Source organism: Adiantum capillus-veneris, chromosome 5 (genome assembly GCF_014529385.1).
Source record: "Adiantum capillus-veneris isolate H3 chromosome 5, ASM1452938v2, whole genome shotgun sequence".
Classification (NCBI taxonomy): Eukaryota; Viridiplantae; Streptophyta; class Polypodiopsida; order Polypodiales; family Pteridaceae; genus Adiantum; species Adiantum capillus-veneris.
The window spans coordinates 123,053,044-123,071,847 of NC_140935.1; the positions used below are offsets into that span (position 1 = coordinate 123,053,044).

At 41.7% G+C, this 18,804-nt stretch overlaps 2 protein-coding genes across 2 annotated transcripts; both read right to left on the minus strand.

Annotated features, from left to right (window-relative positions):
* Nucleotides 1-1,076: 1,076 nt before the first annotated feature.
* LOC147458034 (ATP-dependent DNA helicase PIF1-like) lies at nucleotides 1,077-4,678 on the minus strand. Its single transcript, XM_086513389.1, has 3 exons — nucleotides 3,358-4,678; nucleotides 2,988-3,263; nucleotides 1,077-1,171 (listed from the first exon to the last, which is right to left on the minus strand). Exons 1-3 carry the CDS (start codon nucleotides 4,676-4,678, stop codon nucleotides 1,077-1,079), a joined length of 1,692 nt encoding a protein of 563 aa, XP_086369515.1.
* A 378-nt stretch (nucleotides 4,679-5,056) lies between these two features.
* On the minus strand, nucleotides 5,057-6,523 carry LOC147458035 (uncharacterized). Its single transcript, XM_086513390.1, has 2 exons — nucleotides 5,723-6,523; nucleotides 5,057-5,665 (listed from the first exon to the last, which is right to left on the minus strand). Exons 1-2 carry the CDS (start codon nucleotides 6,521-6,523, stop codon nucleotides 5,057-5,059), a joined length of 1,410 nt encoding a protein of 469 aa, XP_086369516.1.
* Nucleotides 6,524-18,804: the final 12,281 nt, after the last annotated feature.

Consider the following 18,804-nt stretch of genomic DNA (forward strand, 5'->3'; position numbering starts at 1 on the left):
AATTTCGTCACCAAAAGTGAGATCATGTACTTTACATCTGTTATCCACAAATTTAACAATAAGACCAAGTCTAGCAAGTGTAGATACACACAAAAGGTTCTTTTTGATCCTAGGTACATAAAGTGCATCAAGTGTAAAAGAACTACATTTGCTATATTCAGCACAATCTCTCCAACTTCCTTAATCGGATAAGAGGCATTGTTTACACAAGTGACTGTATTCCCATGAGGGACATCCTCAAGAGAGGTAAACAAGTCATGATGAGAGGTAATGTGCTTAGCACCACTGTCAAAGTACCACACATGAGCATCTGCAACAACTAACATACATGCATATGGACATAAGGATCATATAGTGCACTCTGTAATAAAATCCCATTGTGCATCTACATTAGCATCATAATCTCCTTTTATAGAAGATTCTACAATTGTTGTACATGTAGTGGAACCAACCTCTTTCTTCTTAGCCTCTTTTTCCTTCAATTTTGGACAATTCTTGATCAAGTGATCATTGGATTTACGATAATGGAAATGCATCTTCTCTTCTCCCTTTTCACCAAAATTCCTAGACAAAGTGCTGCCAGCAAAAGCATTAGGAACAAGTGATTTACCACTCACAGAAGAACCATAAGAAGTGGCTACATTGCTGTTACCACTTTCTGTTTGAGCAGCAACAAAAGCCTGTTCACCTGCAGGCCGTTTAACCCGGTTTTTTTCTTGAAAGTGACTTGCAATAGCAATGTGCATAATGCATCAAACAAAAACTTTAGGATTTCCTTGGGTCATAAATTGCCAAGTACTAGCAAAATTTTGGTAAGAATCTGGCAAAGCATCAAGAACAGTGCACAAGGGAACTACAAAAAATGATTTCACCTGTAGAAATAAGTTGCTCATTAATATCATTGACTCTAGCTCTTTATGCAGCAATGAGATTTTAGCTTCATTGCGGCTTCCAGCTCAAATATCCCAAGCCTCTTTTGCAGATTTAGCTGAATGAATGTGAGGAGTGAAAGTGTGCTTCACAAATAATGCAATCAATGCATGAGCGTGTGCATCTCTTACATCCCAACGAGCCTACTAAGCTGTAGGCAAATTAGCTCTAGGAGCAGCAATCCTGCCACCAAAACCTGCAACATTGCGTGTATCCACAAAACCAAGACGTACATCATGCCCTGCACAAGATTCCAAATTCCCTTTGACACAAGAACATGTTGCATCATGTAAGACCCCATTGGGTATTTGTCCCCATCCAATCTATCCTCAATAGAAAACATCTTGAATACATCTGTGTTGTTGTCAACCATGGCAATTGGCTGCACTTGATGTGAAAATTTTCCAAAAAGAGGATAAATGGAGTGGGACTAATGTGCTATATAGCACAACCCAAAGAAGACTGTAAGGGACTTGTTATGCACAAAATGGCACCGACGAAAATTTAAGAATAGGTTGTCATTTTGTGCAAATTTTTTGACAGTGTTGTATAGGTTGTGGTATGTACGAACAGAACATTATGGATGGATTTTCTAAGGTAAGTACCTATTCAGAGGGGGTGAATGAAGAATCTTCAAAGAGTACCAATGAATCTTTGGGTGCCATAGAAGCATGCAAAGTAGAAGAGGATAAAGAGACCTATGAAGATTGCATGGATGAAGTCCTTTGTGTGTCTAACATGTCTAAAATGATTGAAGTGCATACTATCAGGGAATTTTCTTATATTATTTCTCATGAGTTTTTAAAGGAAGCAACCTATAGTTCTTTGATAGATGACGAGGGTTTTAGGGTTCTACCAATCCAAAAGTTGAGCTGTTGTATTTAGGTCTTTATGAGGGTGTTGTGGATGTATATTTATAGGCTACAACTATTTTTCAAAGTCAAGCTAGAATTACAAGTAAAGATGTCTCTAATACATGTACAAATATTTAAAAGGTTTGTGATGGCTATGAAGTTAGAGGGGGTGACGATGCTAAATCACCGTAGTTATTGCAAGGGATGCACATGTTACTTTATTTTCTTAGATGGTGTACCGGCTATGGGTGGGCTTGGATACTCTTTCTATTGACTAGCTTGCGCGACCCGCCTACCGGCGTGTCTCGCTCGCTCCTACTATGACACAAATTAAATTAATGACACACATGGTATTCATAAGTTCATGGTACACACACACGCGCGCGCGTGCGCAAAGAGCGCAACATGGTTTTCATTCCAAATAGGAGCCAATAGTTTTGTTGCAAAAAAGAGGCTTCTTGATAAGAGAGTAATCATCAGAAACATAAGGGACAAAACATAAGGAATCCCAACCTCAAAAAGAGATCACCATCAAACCAAACCCATTGTAGAAGGCATCATTTACCCCAAAAAGAGATCACCATCAAACCAAACCCATTGTAGAAGGCATCATTTAGGTTGAAAGCAAAGCTTGCGATAGACACGGGTTCGCACTCGGAACACCCAGGGCCCAATGTATCGCACACTTCGTCCAAGCCGCCTTGGAGTATCATCGACAACATACATTCTCACTTTCCAATTCTCTGCTTCAAATCCAAAGGAAGGTAGTGCATTTATGGGCCGTTGATACCCTATCTCTCTAAGAGAGACGTGACCCCGTCCTGCTGCCTTGTCTAGCTCTAAGGCAACATGATAGTATCCTATGAGTCCTAAATAGCACGTGGACTCATATAGACCTACCAATAGATGGGCTGGATAATAGTGTTTCCTACAAAAAAGAAAGAGTATGTTAAGAAAAATCCAAACCTATTGCAAGACATAAATAATAATAATTCAAAAGCCATACCTTATGACATCAAAGTCTTCTAAGATATGGACAACATCATTTGCAGGTATGGATCCCCTCCTGAGTAAAAACAGGTGTAGCAAGGTACAAACCTAAAAATCCAAGTGTTTGACCTTGTGCCTTGTTGATGGTCATTCCAAATGCAAGTCTCATAGGACATTGTCTACGCTTCATTTCAAAAGGTAATCCTTGAGAACCTCCTATGATAAAGTCAATCCTTGGTATGAACACATCGTCTCCAACATGAGAACTTGTGATTACTTCCGCCTTAATGACCCTGTGATAAAAATGCTTACATATCAATCTTGTCCCATTGCATAAACCACGCCTTGAATCCAAGTTGCGAAGGAGCATGATTGGAGCATTCTCTTTCAGGTGCAAGTAGTGTGGTGGGAAGCCACCACCAAGATCCAATGAGTTAAAAAACTCTATTGGATATAACCCACCATTACAATCTGATGTACAAAGAGAATCTGCACTCAAGTATTTTTTGTCAAGTCCTCTCATTTTATGCATAGCCAAGTCATTGATTATGGAAAACATCCTTATTGCGTGGTGCAAGAATACCTTTGTCCCGAAAGAAGCTTGCATGTCTTTGGACATTTTGTAAGTCACCATATATACTGTGAATTAGGCCTTGAACATTGTTATCTTCGAGTATCATACCACTTGGAAATGCTACAATATCAAGTAAATCCCCATGACATACATTCCCATTGCCAATGTCTAGTACCCATTTTGCAAAGTCTCTCTCAACCAAGTCATTGGAACAATGAAGTACAAGCATATTCTCTATTAGCTTCAAAGTCTTCACATGTTTCCATACATAAGATCGGCACAAAGAGGCATCAACAATATCTGCTCGACTTCCTTTGGGCACAACTAGTAAAATTTGTCTAAAATCACCCCCAAGGAGAAACACCTTTCCCCCAAACAATGCATCACTTTGCATAACATCTCTCAATGTCCTGTCCAAGGCCTCAAAAGCATAACGATGGACCATGGGAGCCTCATCCCAGATGATCAATGATGCTAATCTCAAAAGCTCTACAAGTTGACTATTTACTTTGATGTTGCATGTTGATTCAGAATGCACTTCTATTGGTATCTTAAATCTTGAGTGTGCTGTACGTCCATTGCTAAGAAGTAAAGCTGCAATTCCCGAGAATGCACATGCTAAAGCGACATTCTGTTGACCACGTACACGACAAAGTAGTGCATTATAGAGATAAGTCTTCCCAGTCCCACCGGGTCCATCCAAGAAAAAAACTGTGCCATTTGATGAGTCAACTACTTGCATGATTTCGTTATAAGCAGCTCTTTGTCCACAATTCAAAGATGCTTCCATACGAATGGATAGTGTCATCTGCTCGTTTGCATTGAACATCCTCTCTTCTGCTATCAAACCACTCCCACATCTAGATAATACAGAACGGTCTACTTCGGGCATCCCAGAGTAGTCACAAAGTCGTTTCCCATATGATTGAAGCAGAGACTCCAAGCTACATAATGCTTGATTCTTAGCTATCTCATGACATACACCCTCATCACTTGTACATTCATGCAAATCATAAACATAATCCTCAGGAAGCTCCAAGGAGAATCGATGCCACATTGTACCTGGACATAATGGCTCACAAAATACCAAGATCATAACAAATAGTTGTCGTAGTTGCAAGACGGTACTTGTACATGATGCCTCTTGCAAACACATAAACCATTCATCATCATTTTGTAGCAAACCCCTGGCACTGCAAGCTTCCTTGAAAGTGGCATAGGTTTGTCCGTTGAAAGTGCGAAGCTCCTCAAATGATTTACAACCCTTGCATATAGTAAGCAGCATACGCAAATAATAAAGATCGCCTGCATTGGGAACAACATTGTACATTCTCCCGATAGTATCACCTCTTTGCCTATGCGACGACACTTTATTAGTGGGGTTCCAAACCCATTCAGAGGGAAAATCTATATATAATAAGTCATTTGCTTCTGGATATTGTTGAGTCGCTACAAACCACTCTGTAAGTGTTGTCTTCCTATTATCATCATTATTCACCAAATCGGATATGTCAGTAGAGTCTCCAAAAGAACCATATTCTGTTGTGGAAGATGCACTTGCAAACACAATATATCAGGCTTTTCCTCATGCAATGAGAACCCAAAAATTCTCCAAATTACCTCTGATGCAAATACATAGCGTGCATCTAAATAACTCTTGATTTCATCAAGAACACCTTCTCCAACTTGGAGCACAACCGTGGCCCTATCATGTCCACACATACTTATAGAGATACTTCACTGCTGATATGGTTGAGCATATCTCTACATTGATGTGAGCTTTATATCCTAGAGACAACAATGGATTATAGGGAACAATCCATCTGTTATCAAGCCTCTCTTGCTTTTGAACCACATATTGACCATCATCTCGCCGCATATACCTTGGATATCCATCACCATCAACAGAAGTAGATTCACAAAACTCGCGTGGGTATTTGAATCTACATCTTCGATCTACCATGCATGGAGCATTTGGATCCAATGCGCCACACGGACCATGAACATTGCAACGACTCACAACATCATACAAATCAGGAAATAAATTTTTATGTGGAAGTTCAGCACAAACCATTCTATTGTAATGCCACATCTCTGTCGGCTTATATTCGGATGCAAGAATCAGTAAGATATGAGCATGGGGAAGACCTCTCTTTTGAAATTCTATCACACAAACATGTCCAACAACCTTTCCAAAGATAGACCTTTTAATAAGCAAGTCCATCAAATCTTTGAATTTATGATGAAAGACACGTGTAGTCAAGTCAGGACAATCAGAAGCAGTCTGACCTGGCAATAACGCATCTTCTATTTCCTCCTACCTTGGGTTGCATGTGAAAGTTATGAATAGATCAGGCTTTCCTCTCTTACGTACAATTGCCATAGAATCTTGATAGAGTTGCTGCATGTACCGAGGCCCCCCCACAAAAGATGAAGGCAATACAATTCTTCTTCCAACATTAACACCCATGACCCCATGCGCATTGTCACTGGAAGCAAGCATGTCTGCAAGGCCTTGATACACTTCTGCATGAATTGATCTTTGATTGTTTCTAAACCATAATAACCTTGACTCCTCCATAGTACTGTAGGCATCAACAATGTACTGCTGCAACAATCGTCCTCCACGTAAAAGGCATTGTGTGGTGTCACTCCTAATCTGCAACCTAAAAGTGTAGTATTTTTTTTGTGTAATAAATTGATGCTTATTGGGAGTTTGTGGTATATATGGATGCCACCCATCCTCTCCATTAAGAAATAATAGAACATATAGTAAAGGCATATATGATCGATGTAGGTTGGAGATCCTTTTAAGCCCCCCATCACGATACTGCAATACAATATCACGATGGCCGATGTTGCTCTCATCTCCTTGCCCTGGCATAATTGCTCCGACCTCTGATCCACGTGGAGCTAAATATTGCCAACCATTTGTACGCTTTTCAGTAATGACCATCTTCATGTTTGGAATTCCTTCATTCCCCATTGTTCTAGCAGCAAACCAAAAGGCATTTGCATATGGGTTAACACGATGCATCATAGCCTGCAAACTATGCAAGGAATCTCTATCTAAATTTGGCACATGATGCAATCTATTGTTGAGCTCATTCTCTGTATCAAAAAAGTACAATTGTGCAAAGCAAGGGATTTGATCCAGTCTTTCGCACGGTGTCATGGGCCCAATATTATGGTAGATGGCACCGTGAACTTTAAAAGTGTACACACCTCTCCCTCGCGTAAGTTGCTCATCAACATGAGCATCCAAAGAAGAAAAAGCCAATACATTATTATATGCTCTGATGTGTTTAAGAATTTTTTTGCTCTTGGTAGTAGCACCTTACATCAATTCTTTGAGCTCCATTGGCGGATCACTCAAAGGAAGTAATTTGACTTTTCCTAATAAGCAACAATACTTACCTACAAATGTGCGTAGAGACCTACCTTCAACCTTCCAAGCACATGCACAACAAAAGGAGCACACAAAATTTAAGCCACCCAAGTTGTGGACCAAGCATTTTTCATGGTAGAGGGCAAGCATAGAGTCATGCTTCAAGATTGTTGCATTTGGATAAAGGCAACGAATAGATAGACAATAATGCTCAATTTTAGAGAATCCTCCTTCTTCAAAATTAATGCAAGGATGTTGTTGACCCTCTCAATTGTTGGAAACTCCAATAACGGAAGGTACTTCTAAAGGTCTAGTGCTTTGAGCATTTGTAGTACAATTTTCAATATGCATAGCCATTGCATCCATTTGTTGACCGCCATGGCTTAAATGCATGATATTCACACAATCTCCTAAAATACCCAATGGGATTCGCTGCAAGATCTTTGAGCCCTAGCCCGTGCTGTTTCTCACCTAGCTTTTCGAGAAATGTTGCACAATCTAGCTCGATGTGTGTATCCTGGGGACAAAATCCGTGGTCCAGACACCATTTGTGTTAAATAATTTTTTTTAAAGAGTAATCACTTTGGGTGACCGGTTTAACACCAATCAAAAGGTTGTCAATAAATTTGAGTCTTCTAAGTAGGAAGATTTGCATCTATCTAATATGAGCTACCAATCCACTTGTCCCTGACCATAAGTTTGGCATGAATAACTTTTCATTCCATATCTCCTTTCCTCCCCCTTTCGCTACCTCTCCGTTTGTCTTTCTACCCCTCCCTATATCTTTTTATGTTTTCCTTTTTGTTTATTCCCTACCCCTAAAACCTTTGTGTGTGTGTGTGTGTGTGTGTGTGTGTGTGTGTGTGAGAGAGAGAGAGAGAGAGAGAGAGAGAGAGAGAGAGAGAGAGAGAGAGAGAGAGAGAGACTACAATGATAAATTGAAGTATTGCTACATCACACACACACACACACACACACACACACACACACACACACACACACACACACACACACACACACACACATAGAGCATTTCATGCATGTGTTCATGGGAGAGAGAGAGAGAGAGAGATACTACAATGATAATTTGAAGTTTTACAACACCATTAGTTCAAAAAAGATTACATTTTAGGATAGGATGTAGTAACACAATGATAATTTGAAGTTTTGCAACATCATTAGTTCCAAAAACATTACATTTTAGGATAGGATGTAGTAACACCCCCATGTGCGTTGGGCATGACAACACGATTAAGTCTCCTATCGATGGAATTCAAGCGATTAATTGCAATTTTTAAGGTCTTCATCTCAGACCCTAAATTTGCTACATGCGCTTTCAGAGCTTCGACTTGCTCCTTGTGTTCTTTGAAGGTCCTAATCTCAAACCCCAAACCTGCTACATATGCTTTCAAGGCTTCAACTTGGTCCTTGTGTTCTTTGAAGCACAAAGACAATTGTTGCACAACCTCATTCTGGAAATTTTCCATGAATGTATAGATTTCATGTTGATTGATTTCCAAATGTGCAGTTTCGTCCTTGATACCCTGCAATGCCAAAATCACCTCCTCTCGAAAGGTGATGTGGTCTTCTTCAGCTTGAACTTGTTTGCAAACCTTTTGTGAGTAGTTTTTGCACTCTTGTTGGACAGCTTCGTTGCATTCACAAAGCCCATGAATGATTTGTAAACGCTTTGAAGGACCCTCACAATTCAATTGCCCCCCTGATCTGGCCAACTCCTTTGCTGCTCGCACGCTATTGCACTCTGGAGGTGTAGGCATGATGACTTCATTTACATCATGATCTCCTTGAGAAACATTCCCAGAGTCGGAAGAAGGGCTATCCATCACTGAAAGAGAATAGATGCATCGATTAATTGCAAGTGATCATTAAAATGTATGTTGGTAACAACATGTATGGTTAAGTAGAAACAAATTATGATGAAGTGGAACAACTTAGGTCTAAAAAGAGAGAGACACTTGTCACTGCTTAGTCATGGAGGTGCATATAGCATGAATATATATACAGAGGGAGATAGATAGATAGATAGATAGGCCATGCTCTTTGGCAACAGCTGCACCTAAAAGAGCTGTGGGGAAGCCCGCCATGTGGCAAATTATAATTAATTATAAACCTAGTCATGAGATTCATATAACATGGATATATATAGAGAGGGAGATAGAAAGATAGATAAAGGGGGGGGGGGGGGGGGGGGGGGGGGGGAGAGGGGGGAGACCACATTCGGCCAAGCATCAGGCTTTCATCTAGAGAGACGTCTCCACTTCACATCCACTAAAAATAGGCCACAGCTTTATGGCCCTAGCCCTATCTATTGTTGGCAATATGCGGCTCGCACGCTATTGCGCCCTGGAGGTGTAGGCATGATGACTTCATTTACATCATGATCTCCTTGAGAAACCTTCCCAGAGTCAAAAGAAGGGCTATCCATCACTGAAAGAGAATAGATGCATCAATTAATTGCAAGTGATCATGCACAAACTGAAATCTTGGATGCTATATTTATTTCAAAAAATGATTTTGAATGTTTGGAAAAATGATTTTTCCCGAACCCTGGTTGGACCTAAGGTCTCTCTCTCTCTCTCTCTCTCTCTCTCTCTCTCTCTCTCTCTCTCTCTCTCTCTCTCTCTCTCTCTCTCTCTCCATTCATTCATTCCCGTGATCATGCACAAACTGAAATCTTGGATGCTATATTTATTTCGAAAAATGATTTTTCCCGAAGGTTGGACCTAAGGTCTCTCTCTCTCTCTCTCTCTCTCTCTCTCTCTCTCTCTCTCTCTCTCTCTCTCTCTCTCTCTCTCTCTCTCTCTCTCTCTCTCTCTCTCTCTCTCTCTCTCTCTCTCGCGCGCGCGCACGCGCGGATAAGTGTTGCACCTACTCTAAGAGCATGCTGTACGATGCCCTTACAGCAAAGCTACAGGCGCGAAAGCTTGTGCCGAGAAGCCAGCCGAGCCGGTTGCCAGTGAGTGCCAACCGGCTGTCAGTAGCTGGTGCCACCTCAGTTCTTCTGCCACCTCAGTTCTGCAGCTAGTGCCCCCTCAGTTCACTGCACGCGCCCAGCTTGGTAGCGGAGCACAGTACACGGTTGGAGAGACACCTCAGTTGTGTAGCTGGTGCCCCCTCAGTTCGCTGCGCGCGCCCAGCATGGTAGCCGAGCACAGTACACGGTTGGAGAGAGAGAGAGAGAGAGAGAGAGAGAGAGAGAGAGAGAGAGAGAGAGAGAGAGAGAGAGAGAGAGAGAGAGAGAGAGAGAGAGAGAGAGAGAGAGAGAGAGAGAGAGAGATAGATAGATAGATAGATTTTATTATCGTCCTCGGAGGTCAAATATGACCTATGGGACCAAAGTTACATGTGATGTACTATGTGTATGGTTGATGAGTGACTCTCGATGCTCCAAAAGTGTGGTGATGAGAGTCGCAATGGAGAGCCCACACTTTGGCTGGGAGAGGAAAGTGTGTAGGTCTAAGTTATGGCTGAAAATGTGAGAGAAGCAAGTTCGGATGTGACCAAAAGCTAAGCACTCTAGTAGTGTGTGGTACTCAGACTCTCGAACTTGCAGTGAGCATAATGTGCACAGTCGATTTGACTCTTCTCCATTGCCCCAACGTCCTATCTCGCATCGAAGGAAATGGGAGCTAAGCCGAATGGCTACGATAGTCCGTATCGCCGACAAGGGGATAGGCTCAAGCATGTAAGTGTGCGTACGGTTTCCTCTTTCAGCGAAGAACATGGTTTTGTAGTTGGGGGCAATATGGGTGGTGTAATGTATAAAGCGTGACCCACCGGATTTCTCCCAAGCCGTAATACATTGGCGTTGTAGAAAAGCTTCATTCACTTGAGAGTCAATTGAAGCATCATGTAGAAAGTGTAATGCATCCCATCTCCCAAACCACTTCTTTATGTCTTGCATCCATCCCGTGCTCAAGATCTTGATTTTATGCGTCTTTTGAACTTTTTTGCTTGCTTCCCATGCAATTGTAGGAAGTCGATGTGAGGGGTTTTGACGCATCTTTATCATGTACTCCACAACCCTTTCCATGCCCATAACCTCAATTGGAAGACATCCCGACTCAAGAAGTAGGAGCATATATGGTGTTTGTGTCTTCACTTGGAGAAAGTTGATAAGAAACACTTTTGGACATTCTCAAACTCTTTCCAAGTAGACTTTGAGATGTTGCCGCCCCACACTTCAACTCCATAAAGAAGAACCGGTGTCACCAATGCATCGAAAAGATACTTCTTGAGAACCCAACACTTGATGTTTCCCGCATTACACATATTCTCAAATGCATAAAATGCTCTCTTTCCCGCTTCCAAACGACGCATAGCACATTCATGCCACTTGTGATTGGACGGAACCTCGAGGCCAAGGTACTTAAAGCTCTCAACAACTTCAAGTGTCTCATTGTTGTACACAATGCATGGTTTCTCCTTATGGTTGGTTTTCACAAGCATAACCTTTGTCTTAGATTCGTTCACAATCAGCCCACTATGCAAGCAAAAGTTCTCAAGGACAACCATAAGCTTTTGTGCATCTTCTAAAGTGTGTGCTAGAAGCACTACATCATCCGCATACAACAAAAGCATGATTACCGCATTGCAAATAGTGACCTCTTCAATGCATTCTTCTTGCATAAAGTCAAGTACCATTTGTTCCAATTGATCGATGCATAGACCAAAGAGAGTTGGTGACAACGGACATCCTTGTTTAACCCCAATAGTGCTTACAAAAATTTCTGAAATTTCTCTTCCCATGCGCAATTGGCAAATCACCTTCTCATAGATTCGAGAGACCACAAGTATAAACTCACTTGGCACTTGGAGTTCTTCCATCCTTCTCCACAAATTGTTACGTGGAATCATATCAAAGGCTTTCTTAAAGTCCACAAAACAACAATACAATCGCTTGCCTTTCAATCGACTTTCCTCCATGAGAACACGAAGAGTGACAAGATGATCAATGGTGCTATGGCATCGACGAAATCCCGCTTGTCCCTTTGCACGCTTGTCATTATCTTCAGCCCAATCACTCAATTTCATCTCCATTATGCACCCAAACAACTTTGCCATAAGAGACCCAATCATTATAGTCCGGTAGTTGTTTACATTCTTTACATCCCCTCCTTTGTGCAAAGGCTTAACCCAGTTAGTACTCCAATCATAAGGCATACCATGTTGAAGTGCAAGGTTGAACATATCACACATCCATTCATGGGTAAAATCTCCCGTCCATTTGATCATCTCCGGCTTGATACCTTGAAGATCTCCCGCTTTGCGAGTAGCCAACTTTTCAAGCCCATCGCATACATCCTCAATAGTAAAAAAAAGAGGGCATACATGGGAGTGAACCATAAAATGACATTTTTTCAGCATTTTCTTGCTCATATAATTGCCTACAATGTGTGTACATGTCCACAAGACTCAAGTTACCAAAATTCTCAACCCGCTTGCCCCTCAAGTTTCTCCAAAATCTTCCACATGCATGTGCCTTTTCTTGGACTTGAAAAAGTTGTTGCTTTACTTCCCATCTTCTTCTCTTCTTTTGAATCAATGCCTTGTATGTATGCAAATGACTTTGATAGTTGTCTTTGTCCATAGTTGCATCAAGCTTTATCAAGGACTTTCGAGCATCTTGACATTCTTTATCAAACCACCTTTTGTGTGATCTATCTTTGTTGATACCATGGAGATGCTTTATAGCAAAGCATTCTTCGGCACAAGAACAAATAACTTTCTTGAAAGCTTCCCATTTAGTTTCCAATGGTGCATCATATTGAAGCTTTGTCATCCATAACTTTTGCTCAACCATTTCAATGTACATTGGTACCCGTTTGAAATCCATACATAGTGATAATTTCTCTTTCCTTTGGCTGAGATTATCATACTTAGTTGCTTCTCCACATGAAAGGTCAATACATAAGGTGCGATGGTCGGATTCCGGGGTCCATTGGCCAAACATAAAACTCTTTATGTGATACATGATGGCTTCGGAGAGTAGCATATAGTCAATCACACTATCCCCATTATGTCTCCTACATGTAAATCCATTGGTTCCACTCCACAAAGATACACCATTGGCAATGAGCATACCCGTGCTATTACACATGTGTAAAAGTAACTTTCCATAGTGATCCGGCTCTTTCTCATCCATTGAAGAACGATCATACGAGTGAACTTTCTCCAACTCCCTTGAAATGTATGGCATATCAAATTGTTGAGTATCATGTTGCAATGTTTTTGTGCGAGCATTCATATCCCCAAATACAATAACATCACCTTCACCTTTGAAATAAGCAATGTCCTCTTCTAAATCAGAAAATGGCTGATCTCTATCCATGCAAGCATAAAAGGGAGAATCATGATGAGGAATGTAGCAACCGGCTACAAAAATAGGTGCTCTTTTTGGTGTCATAATTTTCAGCCATACATAACGTTTGTACTTGTCATCTTTCACAATTGATATAAGATCTTCCAATCCTTTCTTAACCATACATGCTATCCCTCCTTGTCCTCTTCGTTGTTTAAGATTCTTTGACCACATCAATGAATGTACATTGTAATTCTCCAAGCTGTTAATCCTTTCTGTATCATGCTCCCAAGTTTCAACGAGAAGTACAACATCGGCTTTGCTTGTTAGTTCATCAATGCCAACCCCCGCAATTATGGGTATCCATTACAATTCCAAAAGCATATTTTCAATTGTAACTCGGTCTCATAGGTCATGCATCCCTAGTTGCTCAAGGGACTTGCCTCTTCCTTGGGCACATTTTCTTCATGAGAGATCTCCTTGTTTTTCTTATTCTTTTCCTCATATGCCTTGCGACGCATATTTTGTTGCTTAATAGTGCGATCTTCACATACAAAACATTTTGTATCACTCAAATAGATCCAACTATTATCAAGGATAATCTTTCGCTTGGTCTCATCCGACATGGTGAATACAATTGGCCGTTCTCCCGAGCGAGGAGCTCCTTGCTTCCCCACTCTATGGGCTCCATAGACCATAACTCCGGACATGCCAAAATGGGTTTTGAAGAAATCTTCAATAACAATGGTAAGAGAAGGAGGTGTCTCTAGTTTCTCTTCGGGAATTCCACGAATAACAATGTTCTTGGAACGTCGCTCCTATTCCTTCAACTCCTCCACATCCACATTCTCAACATTCTTTGTTTGAGCCATATCTTGCATGATGAGGAATTAGAAACCACATTACTACCACATACATCAGCCCAAGACTTGTTTGTGCATACATTTTTCATGTCGCATACATCCCGGCTCATGGTGTCAAATTTCTCCTCTTTCAATACATGGTCATGCTCTACTTTGCTCATTCGCTCCTTCAAAGCATTCAAGTCCACAAGAGAGCGTTTACATTCTTTGACTTCCTCTTCAAGTTGCATCAAACGTGTTGTTTGCATCTCAAGTGTCCTCTTGAGATTCTCATTCTCAACCACAAGTACCCTTAGTGTGCCATTCTCCATTGCAAGTGCTCGTAAGTCTTCGCCTTGTTTGTTTACGGTCTCTTGCAATGATACCAAGTATGCCATGATCATGGTTTCCGATGTCATTGGTTGGCCGGTTGTGTTGTTATCTCCACAATTAGGAGATCTTGGATCATTTTCCACAATGGTTGTGGATCTTGTTGAAGAAGAAGAACCCTTGCGAGTGCCGGAAGACATTGTATGTAAAATAAGAGATGAGAGTCAACTTTCTTGAACCTGTTCACTTCGGAAATGCTATTACAGAAACACCTTCCATAACTCTGAAAATTTCTGTCTTTACATCAATGCGTAGAGGGCTTCGTGCTCTTCGATTGAGGCTATAGATCACCCAAATCGAAGTTTGGATGAAGAAGTTATGATCAAAAGAGTGAACTGCTGTAGAGAGAGAGAGAGAGAGAGAGAGAGAGAGAGAGAGAGAGAGAGAGAGAGAGAGAGAGAGAGAGAGAGTATCTATCTATCTATCTATCTCCATCTGTATATATATTCATGCTATATGCACCTCCATGACTAAGCAGTGACAAGTGTCTCTCTCTTTTTAGACCTAAGTTGTTCCACTTCATCATAATTTGTTTCTACTTAACCATACATGTTGTTACCAACATACATTTTAATGATCACTTGCAATTATTTGATGCATCTATTCTCTTTTAGTGATGGATAGCCCTTCTTCCGACTCTGGGAATGTTTCTCAAGGAGATCATGATGTAAATGAAGTCATCATGCCTTCACCTCCAGAGTGCAATAGCGTGTGAGCAGCAAAGGAGTTGGCAAGATCAGGGGGGCAATTGAATTGTGAGGGTCCTTCAAAGCTTTTACAAATCATTCATGGGCTTTGTGAACGCAACGAAGCTGTCCAACAAGAGTGAAAAAACTACTCACAAAAGGTTTGCAAACAAGTTCAAGCTGAAGAAGACCACATCACCTTTCGAGAGGAGGTGATTTTGGCATTGCAGGGTATCAAGGACAAAACTGCAGGTTTGGAAATCAATCAACATGAAATCTATACATTCATGGAAAATTTCCAGAATGAAGTTGTGCAACAATTGTCTTTGTGCTTCAAAGAACACAAGGACCAAGTTGAAGCCTTGAAAGCATATGTAGCAGGTTTGGGGTTTGAGATTAGGACCTTCAAAGAACACAAGGAGCAAGTCGAAGCTCTGAAAGTGCATGTAGCAGATTTAGGGTCTGAGATGAAGACCTGAAAAATTGCAATTAATCGCTTGAATGCCATCGATAGGAGACTTAATCGTGTTGTCATGCCTAACGCACAGGGGGGTGTTACTACATCCTATCCTAAAATGTAATGTTTTTGGAACTAATGATGTTGCAAAACTTCAAATTATCATTGTGTTACTACATCCTGTCCTAAAATGTAATCTTTTTTGAACTATGGTGTTGCAAAACTTCAAATTATCATTGTAGTATCTCTCTCTCTCCTCCCCCCCCCCCCCCCCCAATTGAACACATGCATGAAATGCTCTATGTGTGTGTGTGTGTGTGTGTGTGTGTGTGTGTGTGTGTGTGTGTGATGTAGCTGATGATCATGCTAGCCTATAATCCGTGAGCCTGCTGGCGTCGGTGGCCACCCGCATGGAGAGAGAGAGAGAGAGAGAGAGAGAGAGAGAGAGAGAGAGAGAGAGAGAGAGAGAGAGAGAGAGAGAGAGAGAGAGAGAGAGAGAGAGAGTCTTCCTGGCACCTTTTTCTCGGACAGCAGGCCTCGAGCAGGAGCGCCTTGTCTTCACCAGCTAGCTGGACAGCAGCAGCGCCTCGGACACCAGCTCCGCCTCGGACATCAGCTCACTCTCTCTCTCTCTCTCTCTATGAGTTTAGGAACAACGGTTTTCTGTTGAGTGTTACCCAAGAGAAGCTCAAGATAGTGAGTGTTGCATGTCAGGTTAAGCTACCTCCAGCTCTCTCTCTCTCTCTCTCTCTCTCTCTCTCTCTCTCTCTCTCTCGGTGTGGCAACGGCTACTAGCTCCACTCCCTGCCTCTTCACCTTCCCTCCACTCCGTGCGAGTCGCCACCCATCAACTCCCTGTCGGCTGTGCAGCCTGAATATGAAGACATGTAGCAGCCTTCCCTCCACTCCCTGCAGCAAGTCGCGACCCATCAACTCTCAGTCGGATGCAGCCTGAATTTTTGATTTGAAGCCACGTAGCAGCCTGAATTTGAGCCTGCTTCATAAAGAGTATAGATAGAGGTGTGTAACCGTCTCTTGGATGACAATGAACCTTTACCCCAATAATTTAAATCAATTGTTCTTCAAAATTCAAACGAGTGGAGTATCATTGATCAACTTTTTCTTGTTTATGTGTTTGACTCTTTTTGGGTTACATACGTAGTCTTTAGTAGGACCATTGGATAAAGCTTGCTGATTAGTGTCGCATGCCAAGCTAATGATAATAGAATTTTTCAAATTATTTTTTGTGAGAGGGTGTTGACATTTGTGTACCTCTCGCTCTTTATAGAGAGGCATTGACTATTGTGTTAAACATTATTTTTTAGGTTTTTGAAATATTTTATAAATTAAATATTTCAAAAAAACATTATTTTTTATGTTTTATAAATATTTTATAAATTAAATATTTCATTGTAAATTTTAAAAAAATTATATTTTATTGTGATATCACATGTTTTAAATTACTAGTGTGAAATTCTTCTCTATAGTCTTTTTTGTAAAACTCACAATTGTGAGTGGATAGTATTAAAAACATCATAAAAATACGCCAACCTCAAGCTCAGACTGTGCCTTGAGGGTCAAAAGATTACAAGTTTTCTGCGTGACAGAGAGACCACAACTACTCGAAAGTTTTACTTATTACAAGTTGTCATCATGACATGAATGGTTCTATACCAATCCTCTGTGTTTGCCTCCGATCATGTGGATCGTCACTTTGCTCTCTTGTATGATTTCACAAAAGCTTGCCACAGCCAGATCCCCCTCAAATACGCGGCGGTTCCTTGCTTGCCAAATATGGTGAAAGAAGTAGTTTCTCATTATTTGAGTGCACACAAGGAGAGCAGGACTACCCATCCTGTTACTACCAATGAGCAGATCAGTCTTGAAGAACTTAATTTTCCATGTCCTTTGAATCCACTTGCATATTTTCCCAGCCATGCCACTGATAGCCTGGCATCCCATGAAAACATGGGCTAGGTCTTTAGTAGCTATTCTGCACCCCGAGCAGTGATCGGACCCGATTCCTCTTTCTTGTATCTTTACGCCCATCTTCAGAGCACCCCACATCACTTTCCATAGAAATACCTTCATATACTGTGGCCACCTTGGCTTCCAGATGTTCTCCATGACTCCCTCCCACCGTTTTTTCGTCCAGTGCCTCTTCCATAATTTGTTGAGGGGGCTACATCAGTTAGCCTTGTACATTAATGCATGGTACATGCCTTTAGAATGTGGTTTCCAAAAGAGGCTACTCCCCGGCCATCTCCAAGCGCCCCATTCAAAATTGGATTCACAGATTGGCATCACCACCTTATCAATCTCTTTTAACACCCTTTATACTAGTAATAACTCAAAGCCATTCAATTGAAATTGGATTGCTATAGAGTCAGTAGTTTTCCAACACTTACTGTTACCATCCCAGAATTGTTGTAGTCGAATGAGCCCCTTATTATTCACATTCTTGGCCATTTCTATCCAATAGGGGCTTTGCGGCGGCCCCGATATTTTAGAGAGCCAAGGGGACCAGTGCAAAATGGATTTCTTAAAGTATCTGGTTTCTTCCCCCCATTCCAAAACCTCAGCTGCTCTTTTGCAGTTCCTTATCAGTTCCCCAGAGAGTCCACCAGATCTAAGATAAGACCACTTCGGGGCGAGAAGTTTGTCGTGCATCACAACCCCCTTCCACTTTCTCCCTTTTGATCTCAGTTTTATTGCATCAAGCATTTCCTTGGTCATGATAGCCCAGGCTTGGTCCTGTTTAGCCAATGAGACCATATGTTAACCCTCCCGGCTCACAGACACCCCATCACCTACGACGGACGTGTATTATGTATTTGGTAGAGTCAGGTACCGGGCTTGTCGGACCAATAGGAAAAGGGTAAGAGTGATCGCCGATGAGAGGCGCACTCTAACTGGGACATTCAAGGGATTAGTTGGCTAAGCATGGGCGCCCAAGTGTGAATGGGGTGAGCTCATATAAAAGCCAACTAAACCTAAAATTCATTCATTCTCTCATTTGTGCAATAGAAGAGTGCTCTTGCTCCATCTCCATCTCCATCTTCTTCTTCTTCACCTCCTTGTGTGTGTGTGTGTATGTGTGTGTGAGAGAGAGAGGGAGAGTGTGTGTGCGATCGAGCATTACGAAGACACGACGGCGGCGAAGCGGTTGAGCGCCGCACGACTGCAGCTTCTTCTTCATCGCGGCGAGGAATCCACCACGAAGGCGAGCGTAGAGCGGTGAGTGACACACCCTTTGCTCTCTTGAGCTTGCTAGTTTAGGCTTGTTGTGTGCTTGGAGCCATTTGTGGCTCGCACACGGTGTATCGGCAAGTCCCTTGCTTCGACAGTGCGGCAATGAGCGCACATTTTTG